At 43.0% G+C, this 19391-nt stretch overlaps 3 protein-coding genes across 3 annotated transcripts; 1 reads left to right on the forward strand and 2 right to left on the reverse strand.

Annotated features, from left to right (window-relative positions):
- Positions 1 to 890: 890 nt before the first annotated feature.
- BCIN_12g01220 (hypothetical protein) lies at positions 891 to 3683 on the reverse strand. The gene is made up of 3 exons (XM_001557815.2): positions 3024 to 3683; positions 2321 to 2966; positions 891 to 2252 (listed from the first exon to the last, which is right to left on the reverse strand). The coding sequence occupies exons 1-3, from the start codon at positions 3039 to 3041 to the stop codon at positions 1315 to 1317; spliced, it is 1602 nt and encodes a 533-aa protein (XP_001557865.1). The 5' UTR covers positions 3042 to 3683; the 3' UTR covers positions 891 to 1314.
- Positions 3684 to 8650: 4967 nt separating this feature from the next.
- BCIN_12g01230 (hypothetical protein) lies at positions 8651 to 13587 on the forward strand. Its single transcript, XM_024696234.1, has 3 exons — positions 8651 to 10203; positions 10278 to 10328; positions 10383 to 13587. Coding segments are annotated over exons 1-3 (2481 nt in total). The 5' UTR covers positions 8651 to 10202; the 3' UTR covers positions 12812 to 13587.
- Positions 13588 to 14345: 758 nt separating this feature from the next.
- BCIN_12g01240 (hypothetical protein) lies at positions 14346 to 17698 on the reverse strand. Its single transcript, XM_001557811.2, has 2 exons — positions 15360 to 17698; positions 14346 to 15283 (listed from the first exon to the last, which is right to left on the reverse strand). Exons 1-2 carry the CDS (start codon positions 16499 to 16501, stop codon positions 14914 to 14916), a joined length of 1512 nt encoding a protein of 503 aa, XP_001557861.1. The 5' UTR covers positions 16502 to 17698; the 3' UTR covers positions 14346 to 14913.
- Between the last annotated feature and the right edge of the window lie 1693 nt (positions 17699 to 19391).

Genomic DNA, 19391 nt, shown 5'->3' on the forward strand with positions numbered 1-19391 from the left:
TTTATTAATCATCCCATCATACACTTAAAAAATACCTAGTATTCAAAACACTTTCCTTTCTGTTCTCTAAAGCCAGAATCTCTACCAATTCCTCGCATCATCAACACCCCAGGCGAGGAAAAAATCCAACCCAGCTTTCTACTTTCCAACCTCCAATCTCTAACACCATTCATTTGATAACCTCTATTTTCCCTATACATGCACCTCCCCTCTCAATCTAACCCGATACTAGATCCTATCCCCATCTCATCACTCTTTCCCACACAATTCCTCTTCATCCGCTTACTCCCCTCACCCACTCATTCACAAAAAAATCCTTATTCCTGGAGATTCCTCATAATAGTACCATCCTACCAACCCATCTCCCATCTCCCATCTCCCATCTCCCATCTCCCATCTCCCAGCCCTTAAACTCCAAACCCCCAAACCCCCAAATCACAAATAACAAAACCTAGAAACCTACAAAATATTCTCCAACTCTCTCTCTCTCTCTCTCTCTCTCTCTCTCTATTTACATTTAATAAACATACATTTAAATCAATAAACTACAAATAAACTCCTTTCTCTCTCTCCTCACACACACTCTCCTCACTCATGCACTACTCATTCTTATATCACACACTCTCACACCACTCACACTACTCACCCTTACATTCCTTACATTCATACCACTCACTATTATCCTCCTTATTCTCTCTCTCTTCATATACACACTCGCTCTCACATCACACACATTCTCATACTATTCATACACTCTCTCCTCATTCTCATACTACTCACTCTTATATCACATCACATCACATCACATCACATCACATCAAACCTCAGACCTCAGACCTCAAACCCCGAATCTCAAAACCATATAAACAAATCTCATAATCTCACAATCATAAAATCTCACCATTATCCAAAATCTTCATTACATCACCATCACTATAAACCACAAAGCTAAAGCTAGAACCCAAAAAAAGACTAAATCCATCATTCATATATCATCCCATTCATATCAATTAATCATCAGAATTCAATACCATCGTTACCAATCAAATCTCAATCACTACTGCCTTCCCATTCTCATATTCGCATGATTTCATCCCTCTTATTTTCCCATCAGATACCTACAATCTAGCCCTAACAAGAACCGCTACTGTACTGCTCAGCCAAACTAAAATAAACTAAAATAAACTACCCACCTACATCCATCCGTCCATCTATCCACCACCTATCCCTTATCGACTCCCTTCTAACCTCTCAGCTAAGCTAATTAACCAACTAGCTAGCTACCTCTTCCAACCAAACCTCTCCCCATCCATCCTATCTCTTCCCCCCTACATTCTGCCCATTCAAACTCTCTCCCACGCCCAACTTCTTCGAACTAGCACTTCTCCCAAACCCGACCAACTCCGGCGAAACCCTTCCACTCCCACCACTCATAATCGCATCTGTGCCATTATTCTTCCCCTTCTCACTAGGCGTGGCACTTCCACTCTTACTCTGCGGACTATTTCCCTGAGTAATTACTGCTCCACCATCACCACCCCCAACAATCAAATCGCCGCCTCCTCTCACCTTTCCCACCACCATTCCTTTGGCCACACTCTTCACTATCGCTCTTCGACTAACACCCGTCGCATCAATATAGACTAATCCCACATTCATAACTCCACCACCGATATTACGAGAGATATTACCAGCTTCCTGGCCATATTTATGCTCAACCACCGTCGTGGCAGCGGAGGACGTGGAAGCCAGGAGATTACGTCCCGCCTGATCGATACCATCGGCGATAGTAGAGAAAGCCATCATAGATTTATTGAGGATGCCAGGTTTATAATTATCGACGGGCTTACCATCTGGACCGATTCCTCTGTGGGCTTTCTGGTTACGTTTTGCGAGAGTGGCACCGATGTTTTGTGCGTATTTGGTTACCTGTCCTACGGTTTTTGCAGAAAGACCAGCGGCGCCTTCGGTAAAGGTATGAACCCTACGAATGTGAGCGTGAGTGGTGGGAGTAAAAGTCATGGGTTTAGTGGTAGGAGCGGATTTAGAAGTGTAGTTGTCGGCTTGAGATGTGAGGGTTTTAGAAACATAGCTGGAGGTTGTTACGATGAGACGGGAAGCCATAGCGGCTGTAGAGACAAGATTAGAAGATTTGTAGGCGGGGTGCATTGCCATTTCGAGGTAAGCGGGAGATGCTGGGGCGACACCGATATTGAGGGAGCCATCTTGGGGAAGGGTGATTTCAACTGGATCTATAGCGAGCTTGTTAGGAATGTGAAAAGATGCCAAAAGATCAAAACGTTGGGAACAATATACATACCTTTCGATCCGGGTTTCATTTTAGCATCTTCAACTACATGGAACCCTTCTCCCAATTCCCCAACCACACTACCATTTTCCTCATCCACCAAAACAATCTGTCCCCCCGCATGAGAACTAGCACTTCCCGAAACATAAGCTTCTCCTGGCGCGAAATCCGACGGGTTATACGCGGCCAACGGCTCTTTTGTAGATTTCGCCTTTTCTTTTTTCGGGCGAGATGATTGCGGAGGCGGAGCGCGCTCTAGAAAAGCCGTACATTGAGCCAAGATCGTTTCAAACGTATCGACATCATCTTGGTTAATTTTCGACGCGCCCACGATGGGGAATTCGATCTTGGTAAAGACGCCGCTGTCGGGGCCTAGATCCCATCGTGGAATCAGGTAGCTGCTGGGTGGCTGGTGATATATTTGGGTGGTGGCTGGGAGGGGAAGATCGAGCTCGGGAGGGAGATGGAGATGGAGATAGAAGTCTTCTTCTGGGGTTTGGGATTGAGGATCTGCGATTGAGAGGCCGGAGAAGGGGGAAGAGGTAGGGACCATTAGGAGAGAGAGGGTTTGCGGTCCATTTGGCGTGAGAGAATCTTCTTTGCCATTTTCGATATGATATGCATTTATACCATTGATGGCATAGAGCAGTTTAGGATCCTACATGGTATTAGAATCTGCGAGAGGGAAATTCGAGAAATGGTGAGAGAGGATTACATTATGTCCTGATGCCATTTTGAGATCTCGTGTGAGCGAAACTATCAGATATCTACTTTGCAGAATATCTATGCCGTTTGTGAACAATGAAGGATCAATAGGCTCTATCCTATGCACCAGAGTGTCGTAACCTTTGCAATGAACTACCTTGTACAGTGGGGGTATGCGACGAGACGAAACCGAAGAACAAGAAGACGAAGACGAAGACGAAGACGCAAGAATCGCTGATTCTCAAAAGCAAACAAAACCAACTTAACTTTCTCAGAGAATCAAATCAAATGTAATCCCAACTCACCAGGGGAGGGGGGGGCGGTTATTCCCAAGATCTTACGCGCTTCGAAACCGTTTCGTGGTGGCCAAGAGAACATGTAACGGAGCCAATGGCGATGACGTACAAGGAATATTCAAATCAGGGCGTTTACAATTGCCCCTCCTTCCCTTCCTGAACGTGTTGCGGTGAAAGTGTAGAGTGGCTGAGGCGAGGAAGATGCAATGATCGTCACGTCACAGGTTTTGCACTCGATGTTTTTGTGGGTGATGTATGATTAAGTAAGTAATAAAGTGTATTGGATTGTATTGATGTGTATAATAAGTAACAAGTGTAGTTATTGGATTATAACGAATTAACTATATTGAAATTGAATTATAATGAATTATATCAAATTATATTAAATCATACCAGAACATCTCAAAGACATTCATTCACACACACCACAAAATCCAAATCCCACCCATCGCATCTTCCAAGACAAAGTAAAGTCGAATCGAGCTTTCGAATCACATCTCTCCTCTCATCTCACCTCGCACCAAATCTCACATCTTGATAAAGGGTTCAACAGTCATGTATGGCTGAGCCCTCCATCCCTCCATCCATCCATAGGATTGAAATCTTCCACGGAAAAAAAGAAACAGACGAGAAGCCCAATCGAGTAATATTGCGAGATGTGTGTATGTATGTATATATATGTATGGGACACCAAAAAAGCCTCTGTGGAAACATATATCTATTGATCGTTGTATGGATGATCATTCGTTACGATGTGTTCTGATTCTTTACTACTATGTTACTTGATGATTCCACAATGTGACAAGATGATGATATGATTCCCCTTTCTCTCTCCACAGCTATAGCATAGGTAGGTACAGAGGATGGATAGGATAGGTTATTATCATATTGAAGCGTCAAGATATGTACCAGGCCATCACCCCACCATCCATTGAAAGAACCGTGTGAGTAGCACATAGGACAGGCAGATATCAACACAAGCCATGTATTTGTATTTTCGTGCTTTCCATCTTCTTCTTCTTCTTCTTCTCCCGACGCAACGGGATATAGGAGATTTTTCTAGGAGGGAAAGGGAAGGGAAGAGAACGGGAACCAAGGAGATGATGCATTTCATGTGTCCCTTGCGGAAGTCATTAGGAGGAAGAAGGATGGACTCGAGAGAGATATCTTGTGTATGTGGAGAGAAGATGGAATGCCCGAATGGGGGGAGGAGGGGTAATACAAGAGATAGATGGACGGACAAGTGTTCAATGCAATGTAATGTAATGTAATGTAGAAGAGGAGAGCACGAGTAAAGTGGCAAGTTACTCGAGAAGCTTGGTATTTCACGATATTATATTATATTGTGATATGATGGGTGTGTTATATATCGATGCTGTTGCTTTCTTTCTCTCTCTCTTTCTTTCTCTCTTTGTTGGACTGCCTGACTTTCTTCCGAATATGTATGGTTTTGCTTGCAGTTGGGCCTTGTGGATGGATGGGCTGGTGCTGGTGCTGGTGCTGGTGCTGGTGACACGAAGGTTATGCTACACCAGTGAAATGCGATAATTGCTTGGATATGGAATGAGAGGAGGGATAAAGAATGCGATATATCTCAAATATCGATTAATCATCACAGGATACGCTTTTATCCAGAAGCAGGAGAAAATCCACCGGGTGAGAATTCTCGAGTCTGGCTTATTACTTACATATATACACACATACACACATACATACGCATACACATACACATACACACATAACATCTCACCAGCAGCCACAAAAACACAAGCAGACCTACATCAGCCAGCCAGCACACACAGGAAAAGAACTCGATATATTAGCTAGCCATGCACTCACTTATTACTACACATTACCATACGCATTAAACAAACCCTCTATTACCCGCTGACAGGGCCGCGTTACAATAATGCAATACCAAATATTGAACACAGCATATATAGAATCGAGTCGAGTCGAGTCGAGTTGTCATTGAAGATTTTGGTGGAGAAGAGGAGGAGGAGGGGGGTTCGATCGAAGGGGAAGAGTACCTAGATATTCTGGGTGGATCGGTAGATTGTATACAAGTATACAAGTATAGTATAGTACTATTACCATCTGATGTGTTTATTTATAGCTAGGGATTATAGGGGGGTGGACATTGAATACTGGAAAAGCGAGATTGTGTGAATTGTTGGGTTGGGTTGGATTGGATTGGTAATTTTGGTTTGCATTTGTCGTCTGTAACAAATATAGTTTATCACCGAGTAGATACCTAACTAGATGACTTCTTTCAAAGAAAAAAAAAAAAAAAAAAAAAAACACCAAAATTCATCTTTTTCTAATATTTATTTATATTTGAACACCTGATTAATATTTTCAAAAAAAAAAAAATTAAAAAAAAAAAAAAATAATAAGAAATTCAAAATTCAAAATTTATATTGATATTGATAAATAAAGATAGAAAGTCCACCGTTATATATAGGTTAGGTAGATGAATTTTGTATATATTTTGAAATGATTCGTTTGGTGATGTTATTTATTTGGTGATAAATCATGTATATATATATATACATATATCAGAAGTTAAAACCGCAAACGGAATAATGATCATCATCGAGTGAAAACCAACATATGCGAGGGAGGAGAGGATTCTTTGTACATCATTATTATTCAGTGCAGGGTATCACTATATAACTATATGTATGTATTTGAAGATTCCCATCTGGGTTTTATCTACAAATCAATGTACGGATATCATTCTCGAAGTGAAAAATGATACCTAGGTCGAAATCGTTCGAGATCTCTCCGTCTCGCACGCACGCACGGGATAGATAGGTAGGTGGACATGATCGACTTTCCGACTTTTACTTGATCAAATCGATATGGAGAAGTTACACGTGGATATATATGTATATGTATATATTTTTTCTTCTTCTTCTTGTGAAGCAGAGCGTGGTCATGGTCATGGTAGTGGTTACTCGAGGAGGTTTCGCAATCCCGAGTCCTTTCATTTATGTACGATATATGTAGGATAGATAGTGTGGGTACAGTACAGTACAGTACAGTACATGGAAGTAGAATATCGATTTGATGGAGAGAGAGAGAGAGAGAGAGAGAGAGGGAGTAGTACGAGTAGGTAGGGGTTCTCGAGTCAAAACGATGATCTGGATTCCCCCGCATGGATTTTCTTTTTTGTCCAGGGAAGGGAAGGGAAGGGAAAGGAAAAGGAAAAAGAAAAGAAATTCCTCGATGGGTGGAATTTAGCAACAGTGCAAAACTCGGGATTTGGTTGACTCGTGGAGCAGAGAGGCACCATCGCTGACGGCAAGATGATTCGCTCACGGGAAGGGGATCTAAGATTTATTCTTCGTTCGTCGAGAGACTTGTGGGTGGGGAGGAAAGGGGGGAGGGAAGGGGGGGAGAGGTGTGTGTGAATACGAAAGATTTCAAATACTCATAACCTTACAGAGAGGACATGTGATCGCCAGCCAATTAATTGTATGCACCCAAACAAACAACCCTTGAGATTCTTGCGTTGTGAGAGTCAGGACCACGGGTGGACTCTTCTTTCCGTAGGCAGATGGATGGAGAATTCACAATAGGGTGAGCGAGCGAGCTATTACGATGGTACGCCCGAGGCGGGTGGTTTTCGAGGCACTCTACATGGTATGTTAGATTGTAGAAGCGAAGATGAAGGAGAGAGGGAGAGAGGGAGAGAGGAGAGGAAAGGAAAGGAAAGGAAAGGAGAGAAGAGAGAATACAATTTAATTGTGTGATGTGGAGGGAGGGGGAGAGAGGGGGTGTACATAGATCGGTAGGAGGGTAGCCCGTCATTTTAAGTTTGGGAGGAGAGGAGTGACTGGACGGAAGTACGAAGGATGAGGGAGGGAGGGATGAAAGACGAAGGATGGAAAAACGAAGGATGGGCGTAACTCGATTGAGATACTCGGGATCGATATGATATGGTTTACCAGATTGGTACAAGTGTAGTATATAGATAGTATTGTATCTGGTCATATTGTCATACCTAGGCAAGGCTTTTTGTGCGTTTGCTTTTCCGAGTACCTACCTCTCTGCCCCAGATTCAATGCGTGCGTGGTGTTGCGGATGGGGGAAAGAGAAGACGATAATGAGGGTGAGAGGAATATATATATATATATAACCTTACGCCTTGGGTGAAAGATGTCTCGATACCTGTCTAGTCCTTACTTATTACATGTGCAGTTCTACAGATAATGTATATCCTCATGCAATGAAGGGGCGTCTCCGGGTCTTTATATATATCGATATGTGTAACTTATCTCTATACTATCTATCTATACACACTCTGTATATATCATGTGTGGAAAATGGATCCTGCGAACGATGATCGAACTGCATATAGTTAAAGGAGGCACAGTTCGAGTAACCTCTGTTCTACTGACGTCTTGTTAGCATGCACCCCGACTCGTTGATTGAAGTCCATTGTCATCTATGATTCATACTGGTTATTCATGGCCATGGTTATATTTCCGCCTCCAGTAATGTAATCGAGGTCCCATTCCGTGATTCTCCCTATGGAACCATCGATCCTATCCTATCCTAACCTGAACTATCCTATCCTATTCTATCCTATCCTATCCTACCACTCCCAGCCGATAATCACATCGACCCCACCCACGCAAAAGCCGAATGCCAGCACTTTTCATCGCAGCATCGGATGACAAACCAACGTTGCGTGGGTGGTGGGACCTTGTATCTCTCTCTGCCCTCGTTTTCTCCGGCCGAGATCGCGCTTCCCATTTGCGTTTGGCTCGGATCGTTCGTTCTGTGCGCCACACGCCCGTGATCGATCGTTCTGACGATAATGGTCTTGTGTCGGTAGTTGGGAGATGGTAATAATAATAAATACTGAATGGTAATAGATGGCAAATGATTAATAGGTACTGAATGGTAAATGCTGACTCATTGCTAATAAATCCTCAATGCTAATCAATGTTGATATTTATTATCAAGAGACAGTCAAAGGTACTGGGTATTGGGTATTGGGTATTAGGTATTAGGTATTAGGTAAGATCCAGAAGATGTCTTGACATCTACCAACGACGAGGACGAGGACGAGGACGAGGACGAGGACGAGGATGAGGACAATTGAGAAACAACGGAATTCAAACTCCCATCCTATCCATCTCTCGGCTCCACATCTTCCCGTCCGTGATTGCGACTCTCTTTCTCTCCATGCTTTGGAACCCGACTCGACTTGACTCGACTCGACTCGACTCGCACTTTGCAGAAGAGAAAGACCATAGGAGTGATAATACGATATTGTAAATATTATAAATATTACATATATTACATATATTATATAACGTTATAACTAGCTGTGTATATTTGACATGATATATTATTATTACTCGGTCGTCTGATTCCTCCCTCCCGACGGCTCTTCAACCCTCGTCCCACCAAAGTGACTCGCTCCACCCATCAAAACTTCCTTTCTCTTCCGTTCCAGCTTCGCCAGCTTGGCCAGGTTCCCGCAAATCAAGCCCAGGCGATCCACATCTTCACGCCAGAAAGTTCCCTTCACTCCGATCACCCACACTTCCCACACCTCCCACACAAACCACCCACCGACCGAAAATCAAAGCTCCCTCGTGTTTCGCTTCATCATTTGCATCCCGTCCTCATCCGTGAAAGTGTGAGAGAGAGACAGAGAGCGAGAGAGAGCGAGCGAGAAAGAAAGAGACCAACGACGACACATCTTATTATTGTTCACTCTGCACTCTGCACTCTGCACTCTGCACTCTTCATTCCATAACAATAACTGCAATCACTCACCACTCATCACTCACCACTCACCACTGACTATCGTCCTTGCACCCTCCATAAATATCTACCGACAAAAGTATAACAACACCAAAGGACAAGGTCAAAACCTCAACAACTTCGACATCGGCCGTCAACAAGAAAGCACTCCAAGTTTCGATCGGTCAAATCAATCAATCAATCAATCAATCACTCAATCTCTCTATCAGTCAATCAATCATTCAATCATTCAATCAGTCAATCAACCAGCCAACCAGCCAACCACTCGCCCACTCGCCCTCTCGCCCACCCCATCCACCCTACCTACATATTATTGTATAAAAACCCCCAGCCAGCTATCAAAATACCCATCACAATATTTCATAAATACAAATATAAATTTAAAATTTTATATTTCTTCATTCGACCGTTTCGAATCCTTTTTTCTTCATCCTTCTCTTCCTCCTTCTCGTCCTCCTTCTCTTCTGCCAAACAAACCATTCCCTAGAACCCCATATTCTTCCTTTTAATTGTCCAATCGTTTACGTCAAAGTCACTGTGTATTCCTTGAACCGGAAGCTCGCATTGCATCTGCGGCATTCGCTTCGCCGTCACACCAACGATACTGATTACAGCGTGGACGATTGCAACTTGGACGGGCGACCAAGCACCCTCCCACCAATTCTGCACCAACCCAGCCATCCCTCCAATCTTTCCTCGCCTGAATGAGAAAGTAACTGGGTTTTCTGCTTTCTTTCTAGGCCATTTTAAGAAATAATAATTAAATTCTCCTTCCATCACCAAGTTCAGGGTCTCCAGGGACCCCCTCAACCGCAAACATTCCCTCACCTCACTCTCTCGCCGCGATACTCTCGCCTTCTGCACCACCTGATTCCGATTCGGCCGTGGGTGTGTCGCGATCATCGAGTCCCAAGCGTTCACACGCCGAAGCTTTCTCCTCTGCAAACGACCCAACGTATCTTCATCCCGCTTCACCAAAGCAACATCGGCCCAACATAACGTCTGTCGGAGCGACCAGCCCCGGCGCATTAGGCGCCAGCGGTTTAGGGGCTGATGATGGTAGTGGTGCCGGTAGAAGTGGGATCGAGGAGAAGAAACCGGCAAAGAGTAAGTGCACCGTGAGCTTGTGCTATGCTAAAATAAAAAAAAGATGTGGTCATGCTGATATCTTGGGTGTGAAGTGGTACGATCTAGTATAGCTTGCGCACGATGTAGACGGAGCAAGGTAAAGTGTAAGTAGATGTCATCTAATATCTATTCGATACCTAAACTAATGTCAAGCTCAGGTGTCAACAATGGTGTCAATTCCATATGCCGGGCTTGTGAGTCCTCGAACCGAGAATGTACATATCCAAGTGCCGCAGCGTCTACGCCCAAGAGAACCGATCCCCCCATGGGAATCAAGATTGAAGGAGAAAGCGATAGCAAGAAGAGAGTGCGAAAGCATGAAGATTCCGGTCGCAGAAACAGTCAACGACAAGGAGAAGAACCTTTGGAGGCGACCATCTTGACACGAAAGGTGTGGGACGAGGTCTATGACATCTTCAAATTGAACTTCTCAACCGAGATGCCTTTCTTGCATCCCCCATCATTTCGAAATCGCATGCGTCAAGCATCGCACCCACGAGACCCTACTTCACTCCCCGACATGCCCGCCTTTCAAGATGCCAAGATTTTATTGTTAGGTGTGCTTACGCTGACTGCCCGATTTCATCCCGAGTTAATCGCATATCATGCTCCGGCAAATTCCCCTCGACCAAATGACCCATTGGCTGCAAGCGATTACTACGCAACCGCTTTAACCTCAACCATCTTTGGAGCTGCGGGCAAAGATCTCAGCACTCCTACCACCGAACGGATCCAGGCACTCTTAATGCTGGGTCTTTATGAGTGGGGTCAGACTAGAGGTCTTAGCGCTTGGGTTTACGTAGGTATTGCGACGAGACTAGCCCAAGCAATGGGTCTACCCTACGAGGATGATCCATCGGCTAGAACGTTCAAGCCTGAAACTGTCACCACCGCAAGCTCATACCGACCCGAGGTGAATAAGAGTCCAGCACGTGATACTGCGATTGAGAAGGAAGTTCGAAGACGTACGTTCTGGAGTTGTTTCATCATGGATCGGATGCTTTCTGCGGGAAAGGCGAGACCCACGATGGTTGAGTCTGATACTCTCCGCGTCCAACTACCATGTTCCGATGATCAATTCTTATTCACTCAATCAGTTCAAACTGGTTACTTGAATCGCGATTTTGAGAAAGCTACCTTGACCAATGTTAAAATCCAAGAAGGTGGAGTACTCAGCAGGTATTGTCGTTTGGTTGAAATTTGGGGTAAACTTTCAAAGTGGAGTCTTCATGGAGGTCGCCGAACGGAAACCCTACCACCATGGGATGAATCAACACAATTCTATAAACTTTCGCATGAATTGGAAGATTTCTATAGCGCCTTGCCAGAGAACCTCACCTTTTCCGAGGATAATCTCAATGCACATTTGGAAAAACGAAATGCCACCACATATGCAAGTTTGCATACTCTCGTCTCCTTGTGTCGTATCATGCTTCACAGAGAATACATACCGTTCATTCCTCTTCGAGCTGATAAACCTTCGGGTCCTTTGGATGAACCAACATTTCCCAAAGACAAATTCGATATACCAGAAGGATTTTGGGAACAGAGTGCCGACTCACTTTTCTCATCGGCAAGAGATATTGTGGATATTATGAGGACTTGTCAGGATAACAATGCTTTGCCAGAATCACCATTGTTTGTCTTCGCTCTTTTCCATTCGGCGTTTACCGGTGTTTACTCCGTTCACTTCCCACAAATGGATCCTAACGATTATATGGGTGAAAGCCGATCCGCTTTACCTATCAAAATTCTGAAAGATATGGTGCCGAGGTTGACTATGGCTAAAGCTTACCATAAAAGAATTGAACAGATGATGAAGTATTATAAAATGGTGAAGAATGAGTTCAAGAGATACAAGAAAGATGTTTCATGGAAAGGTGGTGGATTGGATGAGTGGAAGGTGTTTGAGAAAGATTTGAAGGAATTTGGTACTCTTGAAGATGCTGCTGGAGGTGATTCTCATTCTGATGATTATCCAAACCGCAACTCTCGATGTAGCACCAGCGATCTTGGTTCCACTACGGCTGCTAACAATCCTAGTGGTGAGCCAATGCAAGGGGTCGAAGGAGGTGGATCGAGACCACCTTCGAATTGGGCACCAATCAATGCCTCCAATAACAATATGAGCATGGAGCTGCAACAAGGCCCCGGTGGACCATATATACCAAATGGAGCTTATCAACCAAGTCCGAACCAAAACTCGAATCCACCTAGCTTGATCAGTCCAGGGAATGGTGATTCAGCATCAAGCATCAATTCTCCCTATAGCAATCAAGGACAAGCTCAAAATTATAATCAACTTCAACAAATGGGACAATATCATCCTCCAATGGCTCATCAACCTCATAATATGGCGCCACCAGGTACTCAAGCAGGATGGAATAGAGATCCAACAGCTAATGTCTTACCTTTTGATGCATGGATTGATGATTTGGAAAGTATTTCGATGAATACAAATACCATGGAAAACTTTACACAATCATTCAATGATGTATCTCAGCCTTGGAATGTTCCACAATTTGGAGCGCAGCCTCAAAATAGTTGGGTTCAAGTTGTTGAGAGACATCCTGGTGCTTGGAATTAGTGGTGTATGGTAGTTGAACATGGAGATGAAAGGTTCATTGGAGTTTTCATCAATGGATAGATTAATGAATGAGAAGTCTCCTCATTGACATACTTCATTGACATATTTCCTTAATTTGAAGGAATGGAGGAGTGGGAGTTTACTTGAAATGAATCGAGGTGATTTTTCTACACTGGGTCACGTGGGATTCATTTTGGGGGAGTGAAATAGGACTGTGTTGATTGAGCGTTACAAAAAATAACTTTTTGCGATTTTAGTATTGTGTTTTTTTCTGATTTTTTTTTCGGGTTCGAGGATTTTAGGTTTATTATGACACTGGCAATGGCAATGATAATGATAGCTTTTTTTGGCGAGAGTTATCTTCTTCATCTTTTGGATTTTGTTGGGGATGTGGAAAGGGTGTGAAATGGAGAGTGAAATCGGGGATAGTGAATTTTCTGAATATTATGAGGGTATAGGCGTGCATATTTATGGATGTTTCTTCAATCGCTATATATTAGTTAGGCAGTTGGGAAGAGGAGGGAATGTGGAAATGTGGAATTTGGGGTGGATGAATGATGGATGTGTGGAGGAATGGATGGAGGAGGTAGTGAGTTTAAGGGATGAGGTGGGAGAGGAGGAGGGAAAAGAGGAAGGGAAGAGAAGAGAAACCAGATACATAATGCATTTTTATATTTTTTATCATTTGCCTTTTGCCTTTTGCCTTAAGACTTTTTGACATACTTCATTTGATATTCGATATTTGTAGTACTATTCTTAAAGAAATTGTAAAGATATCTAGATAGGTAAACGAGTATAAGGGTTGTTTTTTTCGAGCTCATAACTCGCTTATTTACCAACTAGGTATATAGTGAGTCGAATGGAGCTAACTACAAATAAGAAAAAGAGAGAAGTGTTGATTGATATGATATATGATGTATTAGGGCTAGGGTTAGGGTTAGTATTAATTTGGCTGTGTTGGGATTGAATCGGATTGGATTTTGGATTGGAGAATTGTGGTTTGAGGTTTTTTTTTTTGTTTTTTTTTTTTTTGAAGGGATGGAATAGGATAGGATAGGATGGGATGGAATAGGATAGGATGGGAAGGGAAGGGAAAATACGGAAATCTTTGGATGGATATGGATATGGATATGGATCGATGAATAAGGTAGGAATGAGGTAGAAAGGAAGGAGGTAGGAAAGAAGGAGTAATTGAATTGGATTGAATTGGATTGGATTGTGATGGGGTAAGATGAGTTGTGAGGTGAGGTGAGATAGGATGGGATGAGTTGTGATGAAATAAGGTGGAATACAATTTATTTATTTATTTATTTATTTAAATAAATAAAAAATGAGAAGAGAAGAGAAAAGAGAAAAGAGAGAAGAGAGAAGAGAGAAGAGAGAAGAGGAGAGAAAGTTATCAAAAAAAAAATAAAAGTCACCAAAATAAATAAATAAAAAAACAAAAAAATAATTATTCACCACCTACCATTCTTTATTCATTCATTCATTCATTCACTCCCATCCATCCATCCATACAAGTAAGACAATCCGATATAATAATATTGATTATCTTGATCCAAATATTGTTATTGTTTGTTATTGTCATTTATACATATATGTACTGTATTCCTAAATCCTAAGTATTTTACCCTATCCTATCCTATCCTTTCATATCATATCATGTCATATCCTTTCATATACTGTCTGCCCTATTGTATACTATCCCATCCCATCCCATCCCAGCCAATCCAATCCAATCCAATCCAATCCAAATCATAATAATCATAATCATATATCCTCCAAGAAAAGAATATCAAAGAGAGAGAAAAAAGATAAAATAAAAATATCCACAATCACAATCACAACCACAACCACAATCATAACCCCTAGTCCTAAATCACATTTCCTATCCCCATCCCATCCCAACCCACCAACCCTAGCAAACCAACCCAACCCAAATCAAACCAAACCAAACCAAGCCCCAAGAACCCACCCCAGAGACCTAAACCCGGCCGGTACTGTGTTCCCAAATCTGTATTCGCATTCGCATTCGCATCTGTATTTGCATCTGCCTCTGTATTTTTCCAAAAAATCTGTCGATATCATGTATTCCCCATCTCTTACGCTCTTCCCAACCCGGCACCTTGCGCGTATCTCAACGGAGAATGTTTTCTCTTCTCGTGCTCTCGCGATTTACTCGAGCCCCCCGAGTTGCGTCGTTTGAACATGTGTTCGACCATGGCGCGGGGCCCGACGAATTCGAGATTCATGTTGAGGGGAGGGAGGGGGAGGGTGCGGGGAGAAGAACGGGGGGTGAGTGCTTGGGAATGGGAGTGGGGAGTTGTGTTTGTGTTTGTGTGTGTGTGTGTGAAGGGAGATGTGGTGTAGGAGTTGGAGTGGGAATGAGAAGAGTGGGAAGTGGGTTTAGGTTGGAAATGTCGTTTGATGCTATCATCGACGAGGGCTATGAGGCCAGTTGAGATAATGACACTAGAGGTGCGGGTTAGATTTATGATGATCTGATATGATTTGATATGATTTGATGGGATGGAAAATGAAAACTTACTCAGCAACATCCGTAACCTTTTCCAAGACACTCTTCTCACTAATCCACATTTGACACGGTGGGACCCAACCCCCCACCAATTCCTCCTCTCGAACCTGCTCTCTCGATCGCAACTCCGGTACGATATGCGCTACTGCATTACCCGAATCCCCTTTAAACAAATGATACGAAATGGCTTTTCCATCGCCATCCTTCTCCACGACTCGTTTCCATGAATATGAGTATCCCCAATATTCAAACTCATATCTCTTCTGCGATTTTGCTCCTCGACGCTTGACTTCTATTTGCGCATAGTTTGAGAATTCAAGTTTGGTCGTATTGGTAGGGATCGACGAGGCCGCGGCTTTTTTCGGAGCCATGAATGCGTCGACATCGGAGTCCGATTCGGAATTCGATGCGTATCCGCTATCGTGTCTTTGAACTCCCCCCATGGGCTTGATGGGTGAAGTTGTCGAGTTTTGTCGAGAAATGCTGGGTTTGCGCATACTTGCAAAGGCACTACTGACGGAACGGGTTAAGACGGAAGGTCTTCTCTCGGTGGGTTTGGCGTATTTTCTACTCGAGTGGCATACTTCGCGACCACTTGAGCGTTCGTAGCGACGGAGGCTGAATTCGCGATTCTTGAGATCGTGCATGCGCAGATGAAAGAGTTGAATGATTTCTTTATCTTGACCATGACCATCTTCTGTATCGACGCGAAGATTCATATTTCCATCATATGAAGTATCATCATGACGAATGTAGAGACGCTTTGTGGAAGGGAAATATCGGGCGAAATCTTGAGCATTGGATGGTCTCAGATTACTTTCAACCACGGTTTTATATTCCGGGACATCGTATTCTGGATCATAGCTTTCAGGTTCATCATAGAGATCTTCTTGAGATGCAGACGTTGATGCATATGTTTCTTGAGATGAGCGAGGATAATCTATTGGTGAGATATCGCTTGGAGATAAATCTATAGACTCTTTTTGGTAATAGATGGGTCTTTCAGGTTGATATTGATGAATTGATGGTCGAGGACTGTTGTATATGGAGGTTGGTGCGGTACTATGAGATTCTCGAGAGGATTCATCACTCTGACGGGAACCTCTACTACTCGTACTATGATCGGTAGTATATCTTCGCATGTAGTCTGGCATTTTGAAATGGGATTGAGTTACTTGCGAAAAGTAAGGTAGATTTGGTCCAGTAAGTGTCTGAAGAGTATGGATAGATAGTGTTGATAGTGGAATGATCCAAGAGTAGAACAGTGGCAATGTAGATTCGATATAGTGAATTGATAATAAATATATTTGAATGAATATATGTGTATGAGTTGTATTCAAGGCTTGTTGAGAGAGTATAGTATCCAAAAAAAAATCTTTAAAAAAAAGTAATAATAATCAAGTTATTAAAAACGGTCGATTCCGGTGGTAGATATTAACATGACATGACAGTAGCGTATGTACACATTCAATAACGTGGTGTAGAACGTGGTATGGAACGTGGTGTTTCGAAATTGATGTATGATTTGGCATGAATATAACCCTTGACCAATTCCTGATGTTTGTATTGGTAATAATGGGGTTTCTAGAAAGATATGGAGAAAGATTGTTGTTGTTGTTGTCGTTCCTAAGTGGGATTCTCTCTGGGTTTTGATGCTTCTAGACGATTTTGATATTGATATTGATGATGTGATTTGACAGATAGAGGGGTAAAATCTTCCGAAACAGTTGAGACAAATACCCTTGGATCCAAGTAATTCCAACGTGGATACTTTTCTTGTACCTTTCGATAATTGATGATTATGGGATTTGCGAAAGTGTGGAGTGATTAGATGGATGAAGTCAAGAAAGTGGAACGGTGGAACGGTGGAACCAGCGGTGGAGAAGGTTTTTCTTCTTTTTGATGTTTAATCAAGTTTATGATTTATTCCTGCGTCGTGCGGCAAGTATAGTCGTATGCACCTAGGAGGTAGGAGCTAGGAGCTAGAGGGTAGGAGCTAGAAGCTAGAAGCTAGAAGCTAGGAGTATGGATATCTGGATATCTGGATATCTGGATGTGTGTATTATGTATGGGGGGCAGGATTTCAATCCTAACAAGGCGTGGGCTGGGCGGTTTTGAGCGGGAAAGCCTTTACTGATTCTTGGTGGTGGTTGGGCCGATGTGACTGTGAGGCGAGGAGAGAGGGCAGTGAGGCGAGAGGGAGGCACGGAAAAGAATCAATGGAGTACGATGGAGTTGGGATCAAAGAATGGAATTGAGGAATAGATTGAGAGATTTGGGAGTTGGGAGTGGAAAGACCAGACAACACAAGACTTGAGAGTCGAGACAGGCAAATTCAATCATTCTTTACCATTTTACTTTGACCCCTGTGGATAAATCTTACATGGAAGTCTCAATTCTTACTCATCCTTCTTCTATGTTCCACGAGTGTTAATTCTATACATCGTAGATGGTTGTATCGTCTTTCCAAGAAAGACTATTCCCCAAATGTCAAGATCAAGCCACCAGAGTAAAGGTTGCATCCATGACCAAGCCATCCACAGCTAATCATGCTCTCAAAGGACTACCGGGGCACCTTGGGGGCATCGAGAAAGGTTGGAACTTCGTACTCCTTCGTACTCCTTCGTCTCTTTCAGTCTTTCCGTCTTTCTCATCCATCCACCCTTGATATGTTGTGTTGAAGAGCGGCGCGATCGTTTCCGATAGGATAAGAGTATCGGAATATCATCTAGACACTTCAACCGTTACCCAATGAATTAACATTAATCAGAGCATGAACTAAACATTATCCAAGCACTCATCACATTATGGATTGACATCTAGGCACATGGCTAGGTACATTTCTGGGTGTATCTTCCGATGTTGATCGGAGACTACTTTCACATCTGGGTATATGTTGTTATATTGGTCTAAACCTACTATTGCATCTAGGTGTATTCTTTTGCATGAATCTAAACCTACTATTGCATCTAGGTGTATTCTTTTATATTGATCTAAACCTACTATTGCACTTAGGGGTATTCTTTTATATTGATCTAAAACCACCATCACATCTAGGTATATTCTTTTGATATTGAGCCAACATGACTATCACTGGGTAGTTGGTACATCTTTCCCATATCGTCGATTGAATCAAGGTAAATCATTACCAAAGGAATCAATCCCAGTTTGAACAAGAGCGCGGTAGTACAACCCGGAGTTCTCTTTTAAGCCAGCTCGACCACTCACAATGTTTGCCAATCCAACTTCTTACCGATTCTTTTTCGAAGATTCCCATCTAATTCTCTCCACCACCCACCACCATCCACCGAACAATCCCTTCGTGGCAGTTTTGACGTGCACGATGACATATACAATATAACCATCGCTTACCCAGTCAGCTAGCTGCACGATTACTACGATCCGACGTGCAACTGAAAATTGGGAGCTGATTGTTACTCATCTGTGTTTCCAATATGGATCCGTCTGAATCCATCTGAATCCACATGAACCCTTCGAGCAGGCACACAGGTTACATGAGACTCGGATTTCGGCCTACACCCACCCTCACCTACGAAGTACGAAGTGCACCTACATCTCCACATATACATCTCCATCGCCGTCTCCATCGCGCACCGCTCGCACCGCTCGATTAATTAAAATCCTTTTGGCGGTGGACAAGGACTAGGACAAGGACTAGTGGACCGACTATTCAACCTGTCGCCATCAACCTGCAACCATCAACCATCAACCATCAGCCATTAAAATCCTATCCGAATGAATTTTCCTCTTCCTCTCTCCTTCGATTCGCCCTCGATGATGTTACACAGCCTTGACTGCGACCTACACGCCTTAGTCACCATTCGCAATAGTTGAATTGACTGGGTGACAAAAGCGTTGCATGCATACTATACTTACTGTAAATGATTCTATCAAATATCTTTCATCACGAACGACCCAAATGACCCAAACGACCCGACCAGTTTCTTTCCATCCTGCCCTGCCAAACTCTTCACGAGAACATTCGATGCCCGATGGAATTGTGGTCTATCCATCTTACTATCT

Source organism: Botrytis cinerea, chromosome 12 (genome assembly GCF_000143535.2).
Source record: "Botrytis cinerea B05.10 chromosome 12, complete sequence".
Classification (NCBI taxonomy): Eukaryota; Fungi; Ascomycota; class Leotiomycetes; order Helotiales; family Sclerotiniaceae; genus Botrytis; species Botrytis cinerea.